The sequence below is a fragment of the Pseudonaja textilis genome, chromosome 2 (assembly GCF_049901715.1).
Source record: "Pseudonaja textilis isolate UNSWEBS1 chromosome 2, rPseTex1.2, whole genome shotgun sequence".
In the NCBI taxonomy this organism is placed as follows: Eukaryota; Metazoa; Chordata; class Lepidosauria; order Squamata; family Elapidae; genus Pseudonaja; species Pseudonaja textilis.
Genome location: NC_141991.1, coordinates 149,958,474 through 149,986,011, shown reverse-complemented (window position 1 = coordinate 149,986,011; position 27,538 = coordinate 149,958,474). Strand labels below are relative to the sequence as shown.

The 27,538-nt window shown below is 38.6% G+C and overlaps 1 protein-coding gene across 2 annotated transcripts; it reads right to left on the bottom strand.

The window, feature by feature from the left end:
* Positions 1-266: 266 nt before the first annotated feature.
* On the bottom strand, positions 267-27,538 carry LOC113443299 (afadin- and alpha-actinin-binding protein-like). Of its 2 annotated transcripts, XM_087925902.1 has the most exons (13): positions 27,316-27,538; positions 25,912-25,986; positions 24,728-24,903; positions 21,531-21,746; positions 17,608-17,718; positions 15,939-16,074; positions 13,519-13,594; positions 12,555-12,705; positions 12,061-12,145; positions 9,952-10,091; positions 8,125-8,298; positions 6,518-6,644; positions 4,995-5,071 (listed from the first exon to the last, which is right to left on the bottom strand). In XM_087925902.1, exons 2-13 carry the CDS (start codon positions 25,976-25,978, stop codon positions 4,995-4,997), a joined length of 1,536 nt encoding a protein of 511 aa, XP_087782028.1. In that variant the 5' UTR covers positions 25,979-25,986; positions 27,316-27,538. The 2 variants fall into 2 exon arrangements, with proteins under 2 accessions (XP_026567206.2, XP_087782028.1); XM_026711421.2 differs by lacking the exons at positions 4,995-5,071; positions 25,912-25,986; positions 27,316-27,538 and adding exons at positions 267-1,391; positions 2,421-2,592 and having other exon boundaries at positions 24,728-24,940.

Here is a 27,538-nt window from a genome sequence, read left to right as displayed (position 1 = left end):
AGTGTGAAAAATCATGTCACATTTTTCAGTGCCATTGTAACTTTGGTCACTAAGCAAACTGTTGAAAGTTGAGGACTACCTGGACTTATCCAGTATTATAAGAGCTACCTTACAGATATATTCACATGATACACAACTGTAAACTGGGCAGTGTTATTTTAGCCTACTGTAATAAGTAGGGGACGTGCATAAGCACACCAATGTGCCTAATGTTTTTTTTTTATTCCTATCCATTTCATGTATTCGTAACCATGTTTATACTTATACCTGTTATCTAATAATCGCTTGACAAAATAAATAAATTGGATTCAGTTAAAAAAAAAGGGGGGGGGTAATTAAGCCATGGGTGACCAGTCTTATTTTGTGGGAAGAGCCAGAGGTTCAAGCCGTATATTGGACGGCAGGGATTTTGCAATTATCTTCTTTAGCCCATTTATATATTTTGTAAATTTTGGATAGGTGTGTGTAAATTTGAGCAGTCTCTCATGCAGACAATTTGAAGTCCAGATCAACTTCATTTCAATGAATGTAAAATTCAAGGCAAAAATCCTTGAGACCTCAATTGCTCTTCATTGTCCCACACAGCATTATGAAAACAGAAACATGCCATTGAATTAGAAGACTTTGCTCAGTTTTATAATCAAGTATATTGTTTTTAGAATCTCATCAGTATGGAAATCACATTTTTTAAAGGAATGGAGAGTTGACATCCCTCCAGATACTTGAACCACTGCTAATATTTTTTATGCAGATCTTAGGCAAGCCACTTGGAATTTTGTCCTCCTCAAGGTGCTGACATAAAAGAATGGTTGTAAGAATATAACAGTCATCTTATTAGAACAGAACAGAATTAGAATCGAAATCACACATTCTTAAAAATATATGTATATTTATTAAAAGAATAGGAACACCCAAAAGAAATCTACTTCATTTTTGGTCCCTGTTTCCACATGCTTAGAAAGGTACAAATGTTAACAAATACAGTCTAATAAATTTAACCCAGCATGTTCATAAAGACTATTTTCACTTGTATATTCTGTGCTGTAATAAAATTCAGTTGCATGTCAAACAACAGTTCCCAGTATAGGCATTTATTTCTGTTGACCTTTCTTAAAGTAGAAGCAATATGTTACATCTAAAACACAACTAAAAGAAGGAAATACGTTTTTCAATTTTAGTTGAATAGAACATACATTTTGATACAGCCTTCATGACAACATGCATTGAAACTAAATTAATAAGAGTGTGGTGAAAGAAATCCCTAGGAGAAACTGTTAAGGAAGCGATCCAAACTATCATTCTGGAGATCATCCTTCACAACTATTTCTGTTTGGCAAGCTGTATGTTGGTAGGTTTCTCTTCTTTTGCTGAGCTGTTGTGGAGAATTTGGCCTAAAAAGAGTAAATAGACAAATAAATAAATGTGCTTCTACTCTTCCTTATGGATACCCCCAAATCCAGAGAGGGGACAAAATTTAATTATTCCATAATATCTATTTTTTAAAATCCTAAATCAGTCTTTGTCAGTACAATTAACTGATACTATATATTATGTATTGTGCTATAAAGTAATAATTGGTTTCAGTTTAATGTGAATCTGAACCCGACCTTGGTTTATTAAAAATACCATGGTTAAAAACAATCCTATTTAATACAGTATATGAACCTCATCACTGTCATTCCTTCTTCCCATTGCCAGAAAGTGTCTCTTTCATATGCTGCAGAAATACACCCCAAATTAACTGAACTTAAGAGGGGGGAAAATAGACAAATTCCAAGTTACTATATATACTTATTAAAGATGTTATTAAGAACTTTTTAAAAATCAAAGATTTTTTTTTTAATGCCACAGCAAACTTAAAACATGGACACAACCAACCGAGATCAGGTACAGATGTATTATCTTAATTATAAATTGATACACTATCTGTAGTACACAGGAGTTAGAAGGTATTCCTAAATAGGAAAAGGTTATCATCTTAAAGCTACAGGTGGTCCTTGAGTTACAACCATTTGTTTAGTGACTGTTCAAAGTTACAACAACTCTGAAAAAAGTGACTTATGACCATTTTCACATAACCGTTGCAGCATCTCCATGGTCATGTGATCAAAGTTCAGTGCATGGCAACTGGTTTATATTTATGATGGTTTCAGTGTCCTGGGGTCACATGATCACTTTTTGCCATTTCTGACAAGCAAAGTCAATGGGGAAGCCAGATTCACTTTACAACCGTGTTACTAACTTACCAACTGCAGTGATTCACTTAACAACTGAGGCAAGAAAAGTCATAAAATGGGCTAAATTCACAAATGTCTTGCTTAGCAACATAAATTTTGGGCTCAATTATGGTCGTAAGTTGAGCACTTCCTGTACTTTAAATGTGTTATTCAACAAGACCAGGAAAAAATATAAAATATTACCAGTTGTCTGAAAGAATATGCTCCTTGCCTGTTACAGGGCTGCTAGTTTTACAGGAAAGCTGCTTTCTTCTAAAGAGGTCTGTTGGGGTATGGCATGGTGTGATACGAAACTTGGGGTATGGTGTACAGATGGGTCTGGCCCACTTTTTTACTCTGGGTGACTCTTCACAGTCTGCAGTCAAAGAGAAAAAAAGCTGAAGTTCTGAAGTCTGCTGTGTCAGATCAAAGATTTATTTTGTCTAGCATCCTTAATGAACATTAAGCTTAGTTGATATTCTTCGGGCCAATGGCTGCATTCACTAACATTGCAGATGCAAGTTAGCATGAAAAAAGGAAAGGAGAAATCATAAAAGAGGCATGGTAGAAAGAAACAGAAGGTTATATGTCTTGATAAAAATGATTAATTGGAAACTTCCAAAAGCTATAGAAACTCAAAAACAATTTAGAGAGATAGCATACTTTTATACGGTCATATGTTTACCACCATTCCCATACATACACACTCATCAAGTGACTACATCAATCAAAAATATTTCTGAAGGACATTATATAAAATTTATCCATGTTTTAAAAGATCCTATTCAAAATATCTGAATATCAAAATATTTGATTTGACAAGTTTCCATTTTTTGAATTTCCCTCAACACTATAATATTACTATTAGCATTATTATTACTATCTATCCACTCATCGTTCCTATCACCCATCCCCTCCCACTTGTGACTGTGTGACTGTAACTTTGTCACTTGTATCCTTACGATTTATATTGACTGTTTCCTAGTATGATTTGATTGCTTATTTGTACCCTATGACTATCATTAGGTGTTGTACCTTATGATTCTTGACGAATGTATCTTTTCTTTTTATGTACACTGAGAGGATACGCACCAAGACAAATTCCTTGTGTGTCTAATCACACTTGGCCAATAAAGAATAAAGATAAAGATTTCTGATCCTTTGCTACGACAAGACATTTTATCTAAGTTGCTGAGAATCAATTGCAAAATAGAAGGCATTTGTCAGCATGGGAGTTGCCCACCTTAGCTGTAAAAATGGCTTTAGATCTGTCTCCAAGAATTGGTCCATTAAAAAAGCCACCTAAAAACTATGGCTACAACACCTTATAGAAGTACATTTCAGAAGGTAAGCTGTGTTCTATATAAAGCAAATTTCATTATATTGTTCCTGACTTACGACCAATAAATAAGTTTGAACATCCAAGGTCTAGCATTACATATGAAAAAGTATATTGTCTGCATTAGGTTATTTGAAGGAGTGTCTTTTCCCAATCTGACCTACCCAGTCCACCAAAGTGCGGGAGCAGGGAATGCTATCAGTCCCCATTCTAAAGAGATCCATCTGCTGAGACCCAAAGGAAGGGCCTTCTCCATGGTGGCTCCCTCCCTATACCTCCCTCTGCATCATCCCTGAAGAGATAAGATTGGTCCCCACTTTGATACTCTTCACAAGGTTGAAAAGACATGGTTCTGCCAGTGACCATAGGAACCCCAGAATGATAGGGAGGCAATCAATCATTTATTGTTGTCAACAGTGAGGTGGGGTGGTTATTGCTTTTTGTACGTTTTTTTTTAATTGGGATTTTATTCTTGTAATAAAATTGTGGGTGAGTTCGCCAGCTATATAAATTTAAATTATAAATAAACAAACAAAAAACAAATAAATGTAGCTTCATGAATTTACATTATATCCACACTCAATTTTTATAATAAATTAAGTAAATGATCTTCTTAGTTTTTCTTGTATGGAAAATGATCCTATCCCTTTCTATTGAAACAAATGAGTATGTTATTCAAAAACTTGGAACATTACAAAATAAAACATCTTATCCCCTGGAGACCTGAGATGAAATTAGAATGGAGAAGCCACTACAACAGCTTCAGAAAAAAAATGACCAGCTTCTGGAGTAGAAAAGAAAGCAACACAAAAACAAGAAGAGGGAATAAGGCAGGGACTATGCACAGTGTAAAATAAGGAAGAACAGATTTTTTTTATTCCTCTAAAGTAAACAAAAATTGCCCTAAAACTACTATTATCAAGAGGGCAATGCTTGTGGAATTTCCAGAATTGGAATGTGGAAACAATGTGTGCAGATGGATAAGAGATATATTAATCATTTGCAGCTCCGATTGTTGGAATCCTGGAGATTCATCAGTATAATCTCATTGTCACCACTTCTCACAGACATTCCCCAAAGTGGTGTTTTCCAAATATGTTGTTATACACCTTCCAATAGCCATGCTATACTAAGCTTAAGGAATGTCTAACACATTTTGATAGAAGGCTGGGAAAGACTCCATCAAATGCTTTCTCCCAAAATTCTTCAGAAATGGCAATTAATATTGAGAGGAAAGAATATTGTTTTTCTTTATACTGGATTTGCAGAGGACAGGGGCAGTCTTCTGCAACAGACGCTTTACTCAAGTGAAATGCCTCCTTTCACAGATACTGAGTAAACTCCACATAGGGCAGAGATGCCCTTGTTCTGTTTGCAGGTTATACAGGACCTGGAGGGAAGGCAAAATTTTACTTGTAGCATCAGTGCCCCCCCCAAAATTAAAACCCAAAGTAGAAACAGAACACATCTATAATTGCCTTTGGCAGAAGCATGTCCTCCAACAATTGCAAAGGATCTGGGGAAAGGTAAATTGCAACCTTTAATAGATCTTAGACTACTAATCCAGGCTCCATGCTTTGGAATTCATAGACCTTGAATATTCCAAGAAATGTGAGTCTCTTTCAGCAAAACTCTACAGCAGCGGTCCCCAATCTTTTCGTCTTGGCAGCCTGGTGGGGGCGGGGAAGGGAGAAGGGATGGTTCTGTGTGAGAGGCAGGCCCGCGCATGAGTGCATGCAGCTCCATTTATGCAAGCAGTAGATGCACGCACCCACCCCTCGCACAAATTGAGCTTTGCACATGCATGCAAGCACCCATTGCTCACTCAACAGGAGCTGCACATGAGAGTGCCTGAACAAGCTACAGCCCAGGACCCCTGCTCTATGGCATTAGTTGATAAAGTGGCAGAACCAAACATAGTTCTTTTAAGAACCAATCTGATGTTCTCCAAATGTATTAGGCTACAATATCATCCTCAGCCAGCACGTGGAAGCTGAAAAAGGCTTAAATGTATCACCCATTTTAAATATCCCATCACCCTCATCACATTGGCCTCCCGAGTGCTCCACCACATTTCTCAATACCCCCATCACATCAACTCTCCCACTTAGTCATGCAGGGAAATTATGTTATGGACTCTGCCAGTTAAAGAATTTGGATTGGCGGGGTCAAGGAAGAGACCTTTTCTGCTGTTGCCCCCATCCTCTGGAAAAACCTCTCCCCCTGCCCCCACCCCCCCAGGAGGTGAAGCAGGCCCTCACACTCCTGGCCTTTTGAAACAGTTTGAAGACTTGGTCCTGCCAGGGGATCACATAATGACACACAACTCTAGGGTTAGGGTTAGTGCCTTGAATTCCCTCCCCGATCTTTAAAAAGTTATATTCTTTTTTTTTTTTTACCTCACTCCATTTATTTATTTGATTTTTATCCCAGTTTTATCATTTTTGATAAATAAGTAAAGGTGCAAACATAATGCTCCTTTCTCCTATTTTCCTCACAACAACCCTGTGAGTTGGGCTGAATGAGCGTGACTGGCCCACGGTCACCCAGCTGACTTTCATGTCTAAGGCAGGAGTAGAACTCGCAGTCTCCTGTTTTGTAGGCCAGGACTTAACAACCAAGCTTAACTGGCTCTCACCCATTTTTCCTTTTTTTATTGATATTTTGTCTTTTTATGTCATTTATATGCTTTTATATTTTAGATGTACAACTCCCAAAGTCACTCTGAGAATGAGATGGGCACTACCTAAATTTGACAAATAAATACTGGTAAATATTTGTTTTAGGAAAGACTGTAGGTTGGCCATTGCCACATTAAACAGGCAACTATTTGAAGATACACTATTGTTTATTTCTTTGTTCAATTTAGCTTCTGCCTTCCCTTCGGGAACTCAAAGTGGTGAAATAGCATTCCTTCCTCCCATTTTTCCCACAACAACCCTGTGAAGGACAATATAGTTACCATGCTCTTCTCTAAGAGGAAGTGGTGCAGAAAGTCGCCACTTAGTATTTCTCCTGTCTAGCTTTGGCAATGACTTCAAAAATTCTTGCTTCAGGGACTGAGCCTTCTGTTCTTCGAACTGTTTCCTCTATCAAGAAACAAGCAGGGAATATACTTATTAGGATTGTGCAGAGCTTTGCATTCAGGCCTCAAAAGTTGCTTTGGAATATTCAGGTAGCATTTGCCCAGAATAATTTAAATCACTTCTGTCTTTTCCTAGGCTAGTGTCGTGGCTTTAAGGTGCTGCAAATACAGTATATGTTCTGGATGCATGCTGTTGAATCACATGAAGCAGAATCTCAAATATTGAGCAGCCATTATCTATTCAAATCAGTAAGAGGGCACACTGAGTGATACCTAGAATGATACACTGAGTGACACCCAGCCACTCACTGTTATTACTGTATAGTTCACTACATTGTATTTTATCCTAGTGTAGCTTTAAAAAGAAAAGTCTCTTCTCATTTTCTCTTAGTCCCTTCTCTTAATCTCTATTGCCCTTTCTGCTTTCCCATTGTTCAATCTAATCAATACCCTAACCTAAGCCTAACTCTGACTTTATCACAAGCATACATTTAAAATTCTTCCTATTGCCCTCAAAGCTTGATTGGGCCTCTATCTCAATATGTTTTTTGAGTTATTGTACCTAGCCCAGTGCAGAATTGTTCGACCTCCTAGCCATTAAAAAAAAAGCTCCCTCTACCATGGTTTCTAGATTTCTTCTCCTTGTTTGCACTGTCCTATTGCCTCTCAAACAAGAAATCCCTCTGTTACACTTCTCCCACTGGTAGAATTTAAAATAAACCATCATTACGGTTCACCTTGCCTATAAGTGCTGCTAATTTTTTAAGCAGTATAGGTAAACCTCGACTTACAACCACAATTGAGCCCAACATTTCTTTTGCTAAGCAAGACATTTCTGTTGCCCCATTTTGCAACCTTTCTTGCCAAAGTTTTTAAGTGAATCATTGCAGTTGTTAAGTTAGTAACATGGTTAAGGGAATCTGGCTTCCACATCAACTTTGCTTCTCAGAAGGTCACAAAAGTTGAACACATGACCCCAGGACACTGCCAGCGTCATAAATATGAGTCACTTGCCAAGCATCCAAATTTTGATCACATGACCAAGGAGATGCTCCAAATACAGTCATAAGTCACTTTTTTCAATTCCATTGTAACTTTGAACAGTCACTAAATGAAATGTCATATCTCGAGGGCAACCTTCAGGAGTTTCTTTTGGGGCCTACAAACATTCAAAATTTGAGAATAACCAGGGAGCATTGTCACTAAAAGTCTTCCGTGTAAAAGAAGGCTCTAAATGATCTATCTCTCCCTCATTTACTCCAAGTTACTTAGCTGTTTCTCCTCTGCCCATAATATTGGTTGATTTTAACAAAGATGATTTTTTTTTCTTATGGGCTACCATAAGACGATACTCCCAAACACAAAGGGAGAAGTCCAGATGAAAATCTACTGTAGGTTTTAAAGAGGAATTGCTGGTGTTGGCTATAATATAAAAGTATCAACTTGGCCTTGAGGAAGCAGGAGCGATGATGACAGCTCTCTACCTCCCATCCTAGTCGAATGGCTGCTTCAGTAAAATTCTTCCGTTCCACTTCAAACGTTTGTTTCTGCTCCTCAAACAGCTCTCGCTCCTTCTGTAGCAGCTGTTGTTCCTCTAAGAAGTAGGAGCCCTTCAAGTGAGCAGGCAGCTCTGAATTGGCAGCAGACATCAATTGCTCCTGAAAAAAAAATTGAATTAAATGTACAGACAGATCCACAGAGTTCAAAAACATGAATTTTTCATTAAGGCCAAGCCTTTGTTCCAGACCTCCAGTTAAGCTATTGCTTTACAATAGCTTAACTGTTACAAATTTCCTTAGCAAATCCAGCAGATGTATACTTTGACGAGGATGATTAGAATTCTGCCATGAAGAGTGAAGTGGGCCTCTCACAGAACTACAGCTCCCAGCATTCTTGGGAAGAACAACAAGTTTATTAACTAGATGAATAGAGTGTCTTTTGCTGCATGAACCAATAGAGGGAACTAGAAGGCTAACAAAAGGGAAAAGAATGAGAGTTTCTTTGAAATGCCCCAATTATGAGAACTAAAGGTATTTTCAGTGTTTAATTGGGTTTTATAGCAGCATTTTACTTACTGTGCTGCTAAATCGCTTTTTAAAAATAAATATTCTTGGACTCATTCAGAAAGGTCGTTTATATGCAAATAAATGTGTTTGTTAATTCAGTAACTGAATATGCAATCAGGTGATATCAAACTAATGCAGAGTAGACCACAGAGCATAGAATAATAGGGTTGGAAGGGACCTTGGAGTCTTTTAATTCAACCTTCTGCCCAAGCAGGAAACCCTATACCTGTGATGGCCAACCCATGGCATGCATGTCACAGGTGGCACCAGGAGAGGGCTTCAAAAAATTTAACTGGTTCTCTGCCTGGTTGCTGGGTAGGCCTGGCCATGGTGAGCGTGGCCTAGTCATCCTCCTGCACCATGATGGGGGGGATTTTTGCCCACCCCAAGCTCCAGGGCTTTCCTCGAACTCTGGGAGAGCGAAAACAGGCTCCCCAGGCTTCGGGGGCTCCAGAACTTCCAGGAGGCCCATTTTCCACCCTCCTAGCAGGGGCGGGGGAACAGGACCAGCCAGGAGTGGAATCTGCTGGTTCGCTGAACCGGCCATAAAATTAACAACTGGTTCGCCCGGACCGGTGCGAACCAGTTAGTGGCCCACCCCTGGGTGGCATGCAGAGCCCTTTCTGTGGGCACGTGAGCCATGGCCCAGGTCAGCTCTGCCGCACATCTGTGCATGCCTCCTGCCGGTCAGCTGATCTTCGGGTCTCTGCTGTGCATGCATGGGGGGGTGCATGTGTGGGGGGGTGGGGCGCATGCGCAGGGGGGTGTATTACATTTTGGAGATACACACGCTTGTGCTTTGGGCACTCAATGCCAAAAAGGTTAGCCATCACTGCCCTATATCATTCTGGCCAAAAGGCCGTCCGGTCTCTTCTTAAAAGTCTCTAGTGATGGAGCACCCACAATTCTGGAAGTAAGCCATTCCACTGATTAATTTTTCTCATTGTCAGGAATTTCTTAATTCTAGACTAAATCTCTCCTTGATAATTTTCCAGGTGTTACTTCTTGTCCTGTCCTTAGGTGCTTTGGAGAATAGGTTGACCCCCCTCTTATCTAAATTCAAAACATCAACATTAACCCATCAGGTCGTTTTTTGGTAAGGAGTTGCTTTCTGCTTTCTCTGAATTAGGGAGGAAATGACAAATACAAATAGTTCTCCTTCCAACTACCAGCCTTCGATATCCCACCTGCACAAATAGCTAGGAGTACCAGGAGAGAGCAAAGCACCTGGAAGCAGCCATTTACCTGGAAGCACTGCTGCTGCAATGCAATCAGCCCTCGGCTCTCTTCAATCTCTTTCTTTAGTTTCATTATTTCCTTGTCATGATCTGTCACAATGACCACAGGGTTTGGGCCATCTCCCTCAGACATTTGGCAATCAAGAACTGGGCAAAAAGATAAAAATAGAGACTTGCTTGATGTACTTTTTATCTGTAATGGAGTGTGGTGACGCTAGGCTTCTTGACCGGAAGGCTGACAGTTTGAGACCCAAGCACTGTGTGATGGAGTGAGCTCCCGTCCTTGCCTCAGCTCTTGCCCACCTAGCAGTTCAAAAGCATGCAAATGCAAGTAAATAACTAGGTGCCACTTTGGTGGGAAGGTAACAGCATTCTGTTAGCCTCAGTGTATAATCATGCCAGCTACATGACCATGGAAGCATCTACACACCATGCTGGTTCCCTCAGCTAAGAAACAGAGATGAGCACTGCGCCCTAGAGACAGACATGACTAAACAGAGGAAATCTTTACCTTTACCATTATAACTTGGTTAAGAGAGTTGGGAAGCTGGCTCTACACCTTTTAATGTTTATCTCTAATCTTTCTTTGTATTGGAAAACAATCAGAGTTCTACCTTATAGGCTTGTAAACTAGGTCAAATTGTAAAACTGTAAATAGAATCAGAAACGAGCATTTATCTTATACATTCTTTTTTAAAATGCCAACCTTGCAGACAACCAACCTTTTTAGGTGATATTAAACTCTTTACAACAATCTGATGGCTTGCCAACCAGTTTTTAACTGGTTGTCTTCCATCCCATGCCTTTGCTTCATAACAACTGTTAAGTCACAGTGTAGCCTATCAAGAACCCTGGGACATGTTTTGATTATAAACAGCTATTTGTTTTCAGTAAATATGCTTAAATTAGAGGCTTGTTCACTCATGAACTTGAGTTTAAGTTGCTTTTGGATTAGATCCAACTAGAAACAAGGCTCACCAAAACAAAAAGAGTAAGTCATATGCCATGGCAACCTGGCAAAACCTGCCCTTCACAGGTCCTTTGTGAGTTGAGTTCAAGACAAGGGGAGAATAGTTACACATCACTTTAGTGCCAATTCCAGAACACCATACAATATTTTACAGTTGATCTGAGCTTATATATATATTGCTGTTAAATTATTTATGGAATACCACAAAATATGACAGTATGAAGCATTAATTTTCAAGATTCCAGCTGCTGTCTGTTGCCTTGCCGGCACATAGTTTACCTCTGTAATGGAACATGTTGGATAGCTCAGATTTTGGGAATTCTCCTCTTTGGACTTTCTTCCTTTCCATATATTTATTGTGCTGCTATATCCTCTGTATTTGTATGTATATTACAGTTTTGATTAACTAAACACCAAGCATATAGTGGAAATAGAGGGAAGAACAAGACCTGTTTTTCTGAACAGGCCAGAAATGTCAGCATTCTATTCTAGAAACCAAATGCCACCCCTAGATGCTCCCAAACAAACATAAAAGGTTGTCCTTGTCCCTTTTCTGCTTGGCTATGTTCTCATCAAGCTTATTGTTCTTATTTATTTTAGGGCAATTTATTGTTATTTTGGAATGATATTGTTGGAGCACTTTAATCCAAGTTTAAGCGCAAGAAATCAGGAGTGAAGGTTGAGTCCAAAATTAGTACAAGTTTATTCCATGCTACCTCTAAACATCCAAATTACTAGTGAGGAAGGCAAGTTGGTGATAGACAACAGTCAAGGGAATTCAAGGAAGGCTGGACTTAGATCTCTTGTGCACATGAAGGGATTTCAAACTAATAATATGCTTGACTCCTCCCTCAGGCTTGTTCTAATCACCAGGTTGCCTGTTGATTTAATATTTGTAACTGTTTTGTGTGTGGGGGGGTTAGTTTTGTGCATCACCCAGACCTTACTGGATTAAGTGGCCAATAAATTCAAACAAATAAATAAATAATTCAAAGTGGCAAACAAAAAAATTGCAAAAAGTATACCTTCTTATCTCATATCCCCTCCATGAATATGTGCAATTGCCTTTAGAGTTAGCCCATTTAGAGTCTCGTGATAACAGCACTGAAATCCTCTTTGAAGAGTATGATGTGGGAGTTACTGTACCTTGGTTATGAACAGCTTTTATGGTATTTCTGAGCCTACCCCACTGTTCCTGGAAGGACTTATACGGACAACTTTGCTCTGTGCCCTTGAGACAAAAAAAAAAAAAAACCACCAAAAAGATTAAAGGAGGTTAACCAAAAGATACTCCTTGCTTAACAACTATTTATTAATGACTGCTTTAAGTTATAATGGTGCTGGAAAAGTGACATACAACTTATACTTTCCCGGGGTCACATGATCATGATTCAGGAGCTTGACAACTCTTGCACATTCATGACAGTCACAGCATCCTGCAGACACACGTTTGCCATTTGCAACCTTCTCAGGCAGTTTGCAACAAGTAAAACCAATAGGTAAGTTGGCAGGGAAAGTTGTAAGTTGTGATCACAAAATATCTTGCTTAACAATAAATATTTGGATCCCTATTGTGGTCATACATTGAGGACTACCTATATAGCTACCAACTGCTAGAAGTATCCCCAGGACACCCTTACTCTGGCACTGCCCCCATCGGTGGCCAGCATCTCTTCCAAATCTTGGGTCACTTCGTTCAGCAACTGTTTCAGTTTGGCATTCTCAAAAGCCAGGCCCTGTTCCCGTTGTTCCTGCTTGGCCAATTGGATGCGGTAGAGCTCTTCCTCCTTTCTACAACAGTAGAAAACAGAAATATACAGCTGGAATATTGCCAGCATAAAGCAAAATGTTCTTTAATCACTAATTTTTGCAAAAAAAAAAAGAAGCTTCTAAAGCATTCCATTGTAGTTTGTGTCACATGGTTCAGCTCAGTACTTGATTGTCTCTTAAACAAAATGTGAGCTTAGTTCCTGGCGATGGAAACGTAAGTTATTTTCTTGGCAATTATATGAGAGCCATTTGCTGTTGCCTTCTTGGATTTTCCCAACTTACCAGGCTCAGCTATAGCTATGGATTTTTTTTCTATTTCCCATCCAAGTACTAACCAGATTCCATTCAGCATTTTCCAAAACTGATTGCATAACAGCTTGTTGGAGCATTATCATCTACTTTATCATTAGTCATTCACCACCCTAGGAATAGCCACAGTTGTGCAAACATAGTAGTTTCATGCCACTCCTAGAATAGTCCTTAGGAATCACCATTCCTGGATTTGAATGTTATAAAAGTATAGTTGAAAATGCATGATGATGGATGAAACTTAGCAAAATCTCAAAAACACATAGTGCTGTCCATTTCTTTATAAATTTCAGAGGTTATTTCTCTTCTATAAAATGCTTCTCATGCTGAGAGCCACAAAAGTGTTTGGGGGCATAATCTAGGCTTATAGCTATTCCATAATCTCAGTATGGCACATCTACCACAGATATTCATGCCACCTAAATCTCAGGTTCTGTCCTCCCCTTGGTAGGCTAAATTCTTTCAAAGGTTTTGCACAGCAACATCTTTCTGAACAAGAGGTGGAGGTAAATGCCAGCAACTTACCTCCCCAGGGATCTCCCAGTTTTCCAAGTGGCCCTCCTGCCATCCATCCGAGGAAGAGCATTGAGAATTTCAATTGCTAGGAAATAGTAAGCCATTATGCCTAAGTAGTGAATCCACTCACTTTCCCCAGCCTTCTTTCCCAGATTTCACACCCAAAAATCAGAGGTGAACATTTGCCCTCAAGTTCTGCTAGCAAAAGCTCAACACCTCTTCCTTTCATTTCCGCTATTTAAATTGCAAAAGAAACTTCTCCAGTTTAATACTTCAGAACCGTCATTATGCTGGCTTCTAATCTAGCCTGTGGTTAAGAAACTGTCTGTGTTTCCCAATTGTCAGAATACAGCTGAAGCAGTGGCAGGGCTTTCCTGACCTATTCACTTAATAAATTCAAGAAAGGGGGAAAAACAGACCCAGGAAACTACAGACCAGTCTAACATCAATATCTGGAAAGATCCTGGAAAAGATAATCAAAAAACAGATCTGCGAATAAACTAGAAGCAAATAAAGGTATAACTAATAGCCAGCACAGGTTTGTTCAAAACAGATCATGCCAAACAAATCTTATTTCATTCTTTGATAAAGTGACTAAATTAGTAGACCAGCTAAATGCTGTGGACATAGTATACTTAGATTTCAGTAAGACATTTGACAAAATAGACAACAACCTACTTCTCGGTAAGATAGAAAAATGTGGAACAGACAACATCACCACCAGATGGATTTGTAGTTGGCTGACAAACAGTACTCAACTGTACTATATCCACATGGAGAGAAGTAAGCCGTGGGGTACCATAAGGCTCCATTTTGGGCCCAGTACTCCTAAATATCTTCATAAATTACTTTGATGAGGGAATTGAAGGGGAACTCATTAAATTTGCGGATGAAACTAAGCTGGCAGGAATAGCCACCACTCCAGAAGACAAGTTCAGAATCCAAAAAGATCTTGAACAATGGGCCCTATCTAACGAAATGAATTTTAATTTGGAGAAAAGCAATTTTTTTACATTTAGGCAAGAAAAATCAATAACTACAGATTATGTGAGACCTGACTCAAAAACAGTAACTGTGAGGGGACCTTGGAGTCCTAGTGGATGATCATTGGAATATGAGCAAGCAGCCCAAAAAGCTAATATGATCCTGGGTTGTATAAATAGAGACGTAGAACCAATCTCACATGAAGTATTAGTACCCGCTTTATAAAGCCCTAGTAAGGGTAGACCACACATGGAATACTGCAAGCAATTTTGATCACCATACTACAAAAGATGGTGAGTTTGGAAAAAGGTTCAGAGAAGAACAACTAAGATGGTCAAAAGCCTGGACACTAAAACGTAAGAAGAATGGCTGCAGGATTTGGGTTTGGCTAGTGTAGAGAAGAGAAGAATTTAGGGGTGACATGATAGCAGCATTCCGGTATTTGAGAGGCTGCCACAAAGAAGAAGGCTTCAAATTATTCTACAAAGCACCAGAAGGCAGGACAAGAAATAATAATTGGAAACTGGTCAAAGAGAGAAGCAACCTGAAATTAAGGAGAAACTTCCTAACAGTGAGGACAATTAACCAGTGGAACAGAAGTTGCCTCCAGAAGTTGTGGGTGCTCCATCCCTGGAGGTTTTTAGGAAGAGACGGGACAGTCACTTGTTTGTTATAGTATAGTTCTGCTGCTTGAACAGGGGGGGGTGGATTAGAAGACCTACAAGGTCCCTTCCAGCTCTATTCTATTCTATTCTATTCTATTCTATTCTATTCTATTCTATTCTATTGTTTATGTTTTACTTCAAATATAATGTACGTCTGTTAACACTCATCGATAGCTGGGCTCTGAATTCATCAATAATATTATGAACATCAATTTTTTTTAACGAAGCCTTTATTTGATGCAGTATTATTTTAGAAATCATGCATATCCTTAAGATCACATCTTCCAGCAAAGACTCTTGCTGAATTTAAAACTCTCCTCACTAGTAATCCTTATCGCATCTTAGATCCTCGAAGTACAAAAATCATGGCTTGGTAGCTGGCTAACAAAGTGCATTTGGGGAAGGGAGAGAAGAATACTTTTGAGTCTTCTGGTTGGCTTATGAATAGCTGGTTGCATTTATATTTTTTCCCAGGAACAAGTCTTGGAAATCTACTAATAATTGATTAAAGCTGGTTTGATCACATACGTATTCTTCCCCCAAAATGTGGGGGTGGGTGGGTGGAGTTATACACATTGTGAAGACTTCAGCAGGAAAAGTTGATTATTTTCTGCTCATTCTAAGATCAACAAAAGTTCATCTTAGAATATGAGTGAGATAAGATCAGTGTCCCACGATCCAGGAGCCATATCAGGGTTTCCAGATGGTTCTGGTACCTGTAACAGCAAATAGTAAAAGGGCCTGCATTTTTTTACTCTCCACTTGTAACTGCTTACTTACTTCCTCTCTTGTCTGTCTTGTTAGTTAATATCTGGCTCATCTTGTCTTTCACTCGAAGCAGTTCTTGTTCCTTCCTCTTCATTTCATGACCATGCTGGTTCTTCTGATTAGCCAGAGAACTGAGGAGCTTGGTGATCTGCTGGGAGAATCACACTTACATTCAAAGCTAGGAGAGTAGATAGGGTCTTCCCACAACTCCAGAAATCCAAGCAGTCTTTGCTTTAATAGACCACTATCAACTTTCTTTCTCTCTCATACACAAGCGAAAGACATAAACTGCTCTACGGGCCAGCAAATTTCAGGCCACATTGATATATATTAAATGAAAAACAATGGAAAATGAAAAAAGCATTGTATTTGGGGGTAGGGGGAACTATGGGTAAAGGAGGAAGAAAAGGCATCACATATTAATCGAGGATAGCATGCTTCTATGAAGTTTTTTAATCTAATTGTAGACAATTTAAAAGTCATTGATTAGGAACGGTTATCAAATAAAACTGTAGACATTCAAACTAAAATATTTTAAAATCAAATCCATCAGCATTTGTTTGTTTTGCTTGTTTCCCACCTTTATTATTCTCTACAAATAATTCCAACACACTTTCCTCTTCCTATTCTACAAAAGAGACACAAGATGGGTTGAGAGATCTTCATTCTTTTAGAATAAATACAATCTTAGCTATTAAATCTTGACAATATTTATACTTATGGAGAGAGTCCAAAAGGTGTTTACAGTGTATATGCTTGTCTAAATTATGACTGTTGAGTGTACAGGTCACGTCAAACCCAATTTCATGACACCGTCTTTTGCTGTGCATACTTGTACTGCATTTAAAGTAATTCAGACGTTAGTCTGTTTTCTTACACTCCTTTTCTCTAACCTGTGCTTTTCGGATATGTTGGATTAAAAGTCCCAGAACTTCCCACTGTTCTAGGCTCTACACATTTCAACAGGATCTGGAAGTTTGTCTTTAAATGTTCAATAGCAATCATTAATAATATAAAATTTATTAAATAAAAACTAGAAGATGGGATTGTACCTAGAGCTCAAAATGAAGGATTTGCAGTACAGGTAGTCCTCAACCTACAGCTACAATTGAGTGCAAAATTTCTGTTGCTAAGTGAGACATTTGAGTGAGTTTTGCCCCATTTTATGACTTTTCTTGCCTAAATTGTTAAGTGAATCACTTAAGATAAGTTAACCTGGTTGTTATGCGAATCTGGATCCTCCATTGACTTTGCTTGTCAGAAAGTCACAGAAGGTGATCACATGGTCTTGAGACACAGCAATGGTCGTAAATATGAAACTATGGCCAAGCATCTGAATTTTGATGGAGATGTTGCAAAGGTCATAACTGTGAAAAACGGTCATCAGTCACTTTTTTCAGTACCGTTGTAACTTCGAACAGCCACTAAATAAATTATTGTAAATCAAAGACTATCTGTAATTTAACTCCAGATGGATCAAGAGTGATGTGAGGAGCAATTTCTGGGAGGCTGACCTGCCCATCCCTCAGAGATGCTTTTGTGTTGCTCCCATTCTTTTTGGTGACCCAACAGTTCTCAGCAGGCTGCATCCATGTTAATTCAAGAGAGAAGATATTCAATAGACTCAACGCTTTCAATATTAGAAGGGCTGAATCAGTCATTCTTCCGTTGCTTCACTCACCTCCTCCTTCTCTTCTTTTAGCATATCGTTCAAGTGTTTGTTTTTGCTTTGAAGCTGCTGTTCCTTATTCTGCACAATTGCAATTTCCCTTTCAAGTACTTCCACGCGTTCCTATAAGGGTAGGGTGGGGAAGGCAGACAAGAGAAGGAATCATAGCAAAGAATTAAATCAATTATTATAATTCTCCTGACAGACCGCAAAATATAAATTACTTCATTAATTGTATGACAGAACTAAGACATTAGTGTAGGAATTACTAGGAATGAAACTCTCACTGGAGAAAAAGAACAGCATCAGCAGTAATTCCAGGCTTGGAGGAAGGATGTTTTTTCCTCTAAACTGGGGTCAGAACATACAGTGGATATACAAAGTCTACACACCTCTGTTAAAATGCTGGGTTTTTCAGATGTAAAAAAAATCACATAAGGTAGATCACTTCAGAATTTTTTCCACCTTTAATATAAATTGTACAATTCAATTGTTTGTTTGTTTGTTTTTTCGTTAACTAACAACAATACAATTCAATTGAAACACAAACTGAAATCTTTTAGGGGAGAAAATAACAACAAAAATGTACAATAAAGTGGTTGCATAAGTGTGCATTATAAGTGGCTGCTTTGGGGCTGCTTTTCTTCAGCTGAAACTTGGGGCTTTAGTCAAGGCGGGGTGGGAATTAGTAGAGGGAATTATAACTGATTCCAAATAGTCAATTTTGGCATAAAAACAAGAGTGCTCTATTAAAATGCTAAACATGACGAAGAATTTTACTTTTCAACACAACAATGATGCAAAGCATACCTCCAAATCAACAAAAGAATGGTTTCACTAGAAGATCAAAGTTTTGGAATGGCCCAGCCAGAGCTTGGACCTGAATCCAATTGAAAATCTGTGGGGTGACCTGAAGAGGGCTGTGCACAGGAGATGCCCTCACAGGCTGACAGATTTGGAGCACATTTACAAGGAAGAAGGGCGAAGATCCCCAAGGAAAGATGTGCCATGCTGATAGGCTCCTACCCTAAAAGACTTGAATGCTGTCATAAAATCAAAAAGTGTTTCAACTCAGTGTTTATTTAAGGATGTGCACACTTATGCAATCACATTAACAGATGGATAGAATCAAGTTCAGGTGAAGCGTTGGTACTGCTTTATAAAGCCTTAGTAAGACCATATTTGGAATACAGCATCCAGTTTTGATCACAATATAAAAAAGACTTTGGGATTCTGAAAAGAATGCAAAGCAGAGCAGATGATTAGGGGGCTTGAGGCTAAAACATATGAAGAACAGTTGCAGGAATCGGGTAAGTCTAGTCTAGTGAAAAGAAAGGACTAGGACATGATAGCCACATTCCAGTATTTGAGGGGCTGCCACAAAGAGGAGGGGGCCAACCTGTTCTCCACAGCACCAGAAGGCAGGACAAGAAGCAATGGATGGAAACTAATCAAGGAGGGAACCAATTAGAACTAAGGAGAAATTTCTTGACAATGAAAACAATTAACAAATGGAATGGCTTGTCTTTAGAAGCTGTGGGTGCTTCATCACTGGAGGTTTTTAAGAAGAGATTGGACAGCCGTTTGTCCAGAATTGAATAGGGTCTCCAGCTTGTACAGGGGTTGAACTAGAGGTCCTCCGAGGTCCTTCCAATTTTGTTATTCTAGTTTTTGTTGTTATTTTTCCTCCTGAAAGATTTCAGTTTGTTTTTCAATTGAATTGTACAATATGTTATGGCATATGTTATATGTTATATACAGTATATAAACATATAACATATATATATATATGTTTTCTTAAGTTTTCGCAGGTATTTATATGTATGGCATTCAGCCTTGCTCGGGTATTTTCCCACGTCATTATAATTGTGCTTTTAAAGTTGTAGCAACGTTTCGGCAGAATCTCATCTGCCATCATCAGGCTTCTGTATTGTGTTTGACTGTGAGTCAGACTATCACAGCCGTTTCAGTTTTAAATTTCGGGCAGCCTACTGCTGTGCCAGAATGAAGCACAACTACAAAAAGCACAACTACAATGACGTGGGAAAATACCCGAACAAAGCTGAATACCATACATGTAAGTACCCGCGAAAACTTAAAGAAAATATATATACATACATACATATATATAATATATAATGTATGTCAGGTGGAAAAAATCTGAAGTGCTTTTTCTTTTGGTCTGATTTTTTTTTTACATTTAAAAAACCTGGCATTTTAACAGGGTTGTGTAGACTTTCTATAGCTGCTGTACATACACTGTATAAAGGAACATGTGCCTATATCAATACTGCTGTATATACCACTATCCCAGATTTTTCTTTTTTTCCATACAGGACAACAATAAACTGATATTCACTTTTTTTGTACTGATGCGTTGCAGGAACAGAATGGAAAGGGCCAGAGATATGGCAAATTATTATTTAACAAAATACTGGAAGATTTTAATAACTATCTTTGCCAAAGTTCAAATATAGTTGCCAAAAAAATCATGTGCAATTTAAAATGGAAATCTGCCCATTTTAATCAGTTGAATTTCAATAATTTTATTTATATAAGCAGAAGAGGAAATAATGTATCAAAACGTGCAACTGCAATGATTGCCAAATATAGTCACAATTCACTGCTACTACTATTTTGATGCAAACTAGCATGAATATTCACTTTTCTGAAGTACTCCCAAGAAATTATCTCATAATATTTTGGAGTAATGAGTAAAATGAAATTGGGGGGGAAAAAGGCAATTACATTCTTCTTGTGACTCCCATATATATATATATACCATATCTTTACTTGTGTAAACAGGGAATACTACATTCCTAAGAGGTCTGTAAGGGGCGTGTCTTAATGTTCCCTTTTATTATATCTATATCTATTTCATGTATTAATAAGCATGTTTATACTTATATATATTATCAAATGCATGCTTGACAAACTAAATAAATTTTAAAAACCTTTGCATTTGAAAAAGTTTTCTGGTTAGGTGGATGGTACGCAAATATCTATGTAATCAAGCAAATGAGGGAGCTTTTAAGCAACCTGGGCTTAAGCTGAATTTGAACAACTGTCCATCTCCTTAATTATTCAGGATTACAGTATACCTATCTCTTCACCTGTGCTGTGGTCATAAGTAAATCCGTAGCTTTACCCAGCATGCTTAGAAAATTACATAGGTTGGGGCTATGGGCAGGATCATAGCCATATTCAAAGCCTACACCACCCCTGTGCCCTGACAGAAGAATCCAATAGATTGCAATATGTCCGAAACCTTCTAACAAATATCAAATATTCATCACCCTTTAGAGCATGTAAGCATCAAGAAAGATATTACACAACAATCACTATGTATTAATGGACGGTTTGAGAAAACCAGAACCATCATCACACTACTTCTAGTTATACATCTAGTTTATGATGAAAAGGACATCTGAGCAATCCCATTATCGGCGTATACGCATTTCCCCTGAAAATAGGGGCAAATGATGTCGTGTTACCGCCGGCCAGGGCGGAACCTCTTTAAGGATCCCGTTCCCAATAGAGCGGCGCAGCGTCTGCGTGATGTCGCCCCGCCCCCCCACATTTCCCCCTTGATTTCCCTCTTAGACATGCGTGTTATACTGCCCAAAATGTATATTGCATATTTTTACTTTGGGTAATTATTAGAACATTGTAAATTGAAAGGTAGTCTGATGGAGCTGTTGGGCAGGCAGGCAAGACATTGGGGAATACTCCATGATTGTCCCTATTAGCAGACTATCTGAAAGGATGAACTCTGCTGCATGAATTCCTGTTCATTCCAAAATAATTGTACATAAAATTTCTTGGCAGATTGTGCTCCATTGCCATTGGTATTGGGGTTTTTTTTATAAAAATGTTTGGATTCCAAAGCATCTTCTGTTAGTCACTGATACATTACAGGATCTAGAAGTTCTGACCTTGAGTTTACCCTGCTGTTCCCTCAGATAATCCTGCTCTTCATCCCGCCGCATCTTCTCTGCCTCCATGGCCCCCAGCTTGGCTGATGCACTTTGGTACAGATTCAGCAGTCTGCAAGCCCCATTAACCAATTCCAGGAGGTCAAAGCCGTGCTCAATACCATCTCCGGAACCATCATCCTTATAAAGGGCAGGGAAGCCCAGTGCTACTAATTCCTAGACAAATGTACAGTAGAAACATAGAAGAGGTAATAGCAATAGCAACAGCAACAGCAATAGTACTTACACTTACATATCGCCTCATAGTGCTTTCCAGCCCGCTCTAAGCCAGTGGTTGCCAACCAGTGGGCCAGGTACCACTGGTGGTCCGTGAGAAAATTTTGGTGGTCCGCAGAGAAATGTCACCGCCAAAGCACCCCCCAAAGCAATTAATCCAGGCTGTGCAGGAACACAAGGCTGCACTGCCCACATGGCCCGTGGGAACACAAGGCTTGTGTCACTTGCATTGAGAACAACATGAGGTAGTGAGTGGAGGGGGGACTTGTCCCACTCGCCCCACACGCCTCGCCTGAGCACCGGGCTGCTTCTTTCCACTTCTTTCTTCTTCTGCTTTTGGCTGCATGCAAGGAAAGCAGCAAGTCTTTCTTTCTCTCCCCCAAACTCCGCCAGAAATGAGTCTTTGGGACCCTGCTCCAAGGCATCCTGCTCCAAGAGGCTGTCCATTCTGGTGGAGTTTGAGGGAGAGAAAGAAAGACTTCTGCTGCTTTCCTTGCATGAAGCCAAAAGTCTCTCTCTCCCCCTGAGAATGGGGCTGGAGACGATATCCTGCAATCCCAAATAAAGAATGATTGATCAGTAGGAAAACAGGGTGGGGAATTTTCCTGCAGACTTTTTTGGGGATTTTCCCAGGGTCTCTGGTCCGCGGGATTTAAAATTATGAATTTGGTGGTCCCTGAGGTCCAAAAGGTTGGTGACCCCTGCTCTAAGCGGTTTACAGAGTCTGGGTCCTCATTTTACCAACCCCGGAAGGATGGAAAGCTGAGTCAACCTTGAGCTGGTCAGGATCAAATCCAGGCTGTGGACAGAGTCAGCCTGTGATACTGCATTCTAACCACTGCACCACCAGGGCTCCTAAAACATTTCAAAAGACGTGACTGTCATTCTTAATAAATAATTAGCATAAAAATACATAATAGAAACAGGGTGGTATCTTTATATGATACACAAGTGCGTTACAAGATTTCCATTAGGCCTCCTATTTCCATTAGCCTCAAGATTTTAAGGCCTCAACATCAGGCCAAACAAAAGAGAGAGAGAAGAGAAAGAGAAGGAAGTGTGGTGGTTTGTACTTAACATCTAAAAATGTTGCCTTTAAGGTCTTAATAGTAATTGATTTTCTTCTCATTATAAATTATAATTGCAGGATATCACATTCTAGGGTATGTTCATGTCCAAGCACAAGGGAACTGCAAACCACATTTTTTTAGGTCAAGCAGATATCCACCATTTTCTGCTTCTAAGTCCATGAGCCTGACCCAGAGCAAGTCCGTCAATTATATTTGTTTTTCTCACATCATAAAAAACTCAGTCAACCCACAGAACCCCAGAGCTCCTCAAAGAGAGGCACAAAAGGCCCACTCATCTCCATTCATTTTCCTCTCCTTGTTATTTTTCAGCTAGTTGCTCACTTTTTGTAGCTGCTCCTTGATCAAGTTACTCATTGTTTTTAAGCAATCTTTTTCCAAGCACCAGTACAATTCTGAAGGATCAGCTTACTATGAGACTTTAAAACATTGACCCAATCTGGATTTGTTCTCAGCATTATCAAAATACCAGAATTACAAATACTTAAAGAGTGAAATTGAGTGAAATTCCACACCAATAGATCTGTTTACATATAGATGATTTAGTCTAGCTTTTCTCTTAGCAAGCTGATACAATCACTTAGAAATTAACTTTCTGCCCAAAGTTGCATAAAAAAGACTCTTAATATTTTAAAAGATCTCAGCAAATGATTAGAAGGCACATGGCAGTTGCTCACTTTCAATTATTAGGGCTATGTAGCACTTCCAATTCAAATACTCTGAAGTTCCTGGAGATACACATTTAGAACCTGTCTACAATTCCAAAACATAAATGCATTTTTCCCCCGGAATAAGGCTACACAACAGAGATCAAGAGGCTTATACTAGACTAACATATGGTTTTAATGACACTTCATAGCAGCTGTCTACAAATCCAAAACATAAATGTATTTTTCCCAGAATGAGGCAGCAACTGCAAAAAAAAAAAAAAAAGGCCTTTCTCACTTTGGTAAGGTTATACACCAGAGATCAAGAGGCTAGACTAACATATGGCATTTCATGGCAGCTCACCTTCATGGAAAATGTGTACCTTTTGGTGGTGGTGGGGGATTTTTTGGGGGGAAATGGTGGACTGAAGGCAGCCCTGTGAAAAAGAGAGTGATGACCATGGGACTGGAGATTGGACTGGTTCTTCAATAATTAATTCCACTCCAGACAATGAGAGCACCTAAGACTGTTCACAAGTCCTTGCAAGGAAAACACAAGCTAGCAGTCAGGTGGATTTAGCACTCTGGGAGGTGGGGAAATAGACATCTTGCTCAAACTATGGTTAGTGTCTTTGAAAGGACATTAAGCTTGCATACTTTCAGAAATTCCTTGTTAATTGATTTTTAGCTATTATGAATCTTTGGACTGACAGGTTTTACAGTACCAGGTGAGTTTCTTTCAATCGTTTGGGGAAGAAGTTTTAACTACAAGTTTAAGGGTCATTGAAATTCTGATGTTGGAAAGCTACAAATAGACTAAGGGTCCAGATAAATTTGAAATAACATTTTAAATTATAAAGAATCCTTCCCAAAGGAAATACTTTTGCTCTGATTTTTTTAAAATCATTATCTTTTCTGTGTCTTCTACCTTTTCTTTCAGTTTTTTCAAGTTTGTATTCATTTTACTGTTGCTATTCATTCAATCTGGTCCCCAACAAAAACAATAAGTAGCAAAATGTTGGAAATATCTAAAAATTATCTGAATGCAAATAACATATGAATAGATAAGCTTTGTCTTTTGATATTTGGGAACTTGACATAATCAAATGCAGTGGAAAGACCTATCAACATTCAGAAGACTTGATGCCTTTTCACACATCTTCTTCTCTGGCCAGAAGATGCCTACCTTATTGAGGTAGGCAATACAGTGATCCATGTTATCACTCCAGCAGACAATATTATCTAACTCATGAAAGCTTCCCTGTAGCTCCAAAGAGTCAGTGAAGTGGGCTGGACTGAATGCAGACTCAGCTGGTGAAAAACCCAGCTCAGATATATACTTGCTCATGAAGCACTGTTCATCTACAAGGAAAAGTACAAATAAAATACAAAAGGTTATAACAAGATGGGGTTATAACAATTATAAGAAGAAAGAAGAGTCCAGGGATATTGAAAGCCAGTTATCATAGTTTGGGTACCAATCATAAAACTCTGTTAGTCCTAAGAAAGGAAATATTTTCTAATGACTCCAAGTAGGGAAGAGCAATGTCCAGGCAACTTGCTCATATCAAGAAACACTAATTTTGTTCCACACATTTGTGATCCACCACTAATACACAGCCAAGGGCAGATCCGAATGCAAGCCATCCACTCATGCACCCGCAGCACAGCAGATGGCAGCACTACCAAATGTTAGGGATTCCCCATCCAAAAATGCTAGGCATTTAATTAGCAGTTGGATGGAAGGGCACTCAAAAACTTTTAATAGCTAAAAAGATGGGCAGTTGAAAAAGATCCTCTAAAAAAGCTAACAATTCCGATTTGGCTTTCAACAATGGAGGCAATGGTTCATCCCAACAATTTGGATATAACAAAGATGCTCCTTTTTCTTGTCAGAGGAGGAGGAAGAGTTGGTAACCATAAAGTAACAAACACAAGAGCCAACTTGCTGTATTAGATGTCAGACAAGGATTATAGACATCCATACATAGCATTCAGCCCTGACTTACCAAATAAACCAAAATATGTTTGGGTTCATACAACATGCTCATCTAAACCATCACTTACTAAACTCAACAGCTGGCTTTAATAACATACTGTACTCAAGTCAAATGCCCATGAATGGAATGGTTATATTAGGTGTGAACCTTGTGTACGTATTTCTGCAACAACAGAATAACAGGACTACTCCTGTGGAAGTTCATGAATAATCTCATTATTCTAAGAACAGAGCAGTCAACATGCATAGCTCTTGACTTCCCAAAGAAAGGGAGAAATGAAATTGACCAAATTAGCAAACATTGATGGAGAATTAAACATTAACAAATATTTGCTCCTAAAATGTCTTTCCAATTGGGATTCAACAGTTACCTGCTAACAACTCTGCTCTTGGTGTGGCTGGGATGCTTAAAGGTTCCATTTTCTCCTTAGCATTCATTCAGACACCTTCAAAAAAAAACCCAAGACATTATGCATTCCTTTGCAGCATGCTTAGATCAGCAAAGAATCAATTATCAAACCTCTTCAACACAATAACAACTTGAATATATCCCTATATTTGTAATTAATACTAAATTACTGGTATGGCTTTACCAGGGCTCACTGCATTGTTCCATTCTACTCTGCCGTGATCAGAACCTTTGACCTGCTAGCCCATAGTTAAACAATGACAGTGACAAATTGAAACAAGCTCATACTCCCATACCTGGCCTTGGCTGATACTGAAAGGCTGAGTAAGTTTAAATTCAGTGAGTAATTGATTGGGAGACCATAGGAAATCCCAGGGCTTATAGAAGCCAAAAAATTCCCTAAAGGGAAAATGGTGAATTACTTTCTGATGTTGCTTTTTTAAAAAAAAATATTCTATGGCATATCCATTAACAAAGTCACCCTCCAAGGGGACTTGATCTTAGTCTGCAAGAGATACAAGATGGCTGGCAACTCCAAACAAGGAGGCTCAATCCTTTAAATAAGTATTTACTGTTTATTCATTTGTGTTAAATTTCTTTAGAAGCTGGGCTGTAAGCACATTAAATAATAACGTTTAATAATCCAGATTACATTCAAAGGAAACTTATCTTCACTGAACAGATTACTGTATGTCATAACAAACATATTGCTTGATATGATTTACATTACTGTATTTAGTGGTCTCCTTTAGTGGTACAGTACACTGCTGTATGATAGCATGCATATTGATCAAGCTATGTGTTAATATTACTTAATGTATTTACATCTCAACTCTTAAAATTTTACAAAGCAAAAATATGAGCAAATAGTAAAGGGCTTATATCTAAATCTTCCTCAGAGTCCTTATCTGATCATTCTCTCTGCATCAGATTGAAATATGATTGCCATCTTTTCCAACTATTTTATTAATTTGAGAACAAATATTAAAGGATCCAAATATGAGTGCTTTTCTTCATCCCCAAAATGTGAAAGCAACATTATACATTGGCATGTAGTAGCTAAAAATTTTGAAAGTTATATTTTTCTTTTCGTAATTCTTTTGATCTGTACATGAAAAGGCTTAATCAGAAAACATCTAGGCCAAAATTTGAAGGAGAAACCATTCACTTTTTCTATACCTCACACACGTACATCTTTAAAGTCAACTGAACCTTAAGTTGTTGACATTAGAGTAAACCAATGTTTAACTATAGTTTATAAAAATATAACTGATTGGTTTACACAACTGTAACAAGCTAGTTATATTTTAGCAGTCACAATCCACATTTGTGGCAGCAATCAAAATCATATTCAGTGAATTAAAACCTTTAGTCCTCTCCTCCCCGCCTCACTCTAACTCATACAACACACGCAAATACTAGAACGAAAAGGGTCTATTCTAAACCCATCCCTTATAAACTAGTTCTCCAAATAGCCTAGTGTTTATAGATTGTCCAAAGAAAACTATAATTAAAACAATAAAACCGTAGAAATGACTTAGAAATTATCAGTAAGTTTTCAACGGCAAAGTATGATAATTTAGCCCTAT

Coding starts and splice junctions, on each gene's coding strand:
- LOC113443299 (XM_026711421.2), bottom strand. CDS start 24,889: ATGAGCAAGTATATATCTGAGCTGGGTTTTTCACCAGCTGAGTCTGCA. Junction 8,299..9,951: donor TGCAGCAGCAGTGCTTCCAG/GTAAATGGCTGC, acceptor TTTTTTTTTCAG/GAGCAATTGATGTCTGCTGC. Junction 1,392..2,420: donor CATATTCTTTCAGACAACTG/GTAATATTTTAT, acceptor TACTCTTTTTAG/GCCAAATTCTCCACAACAGC.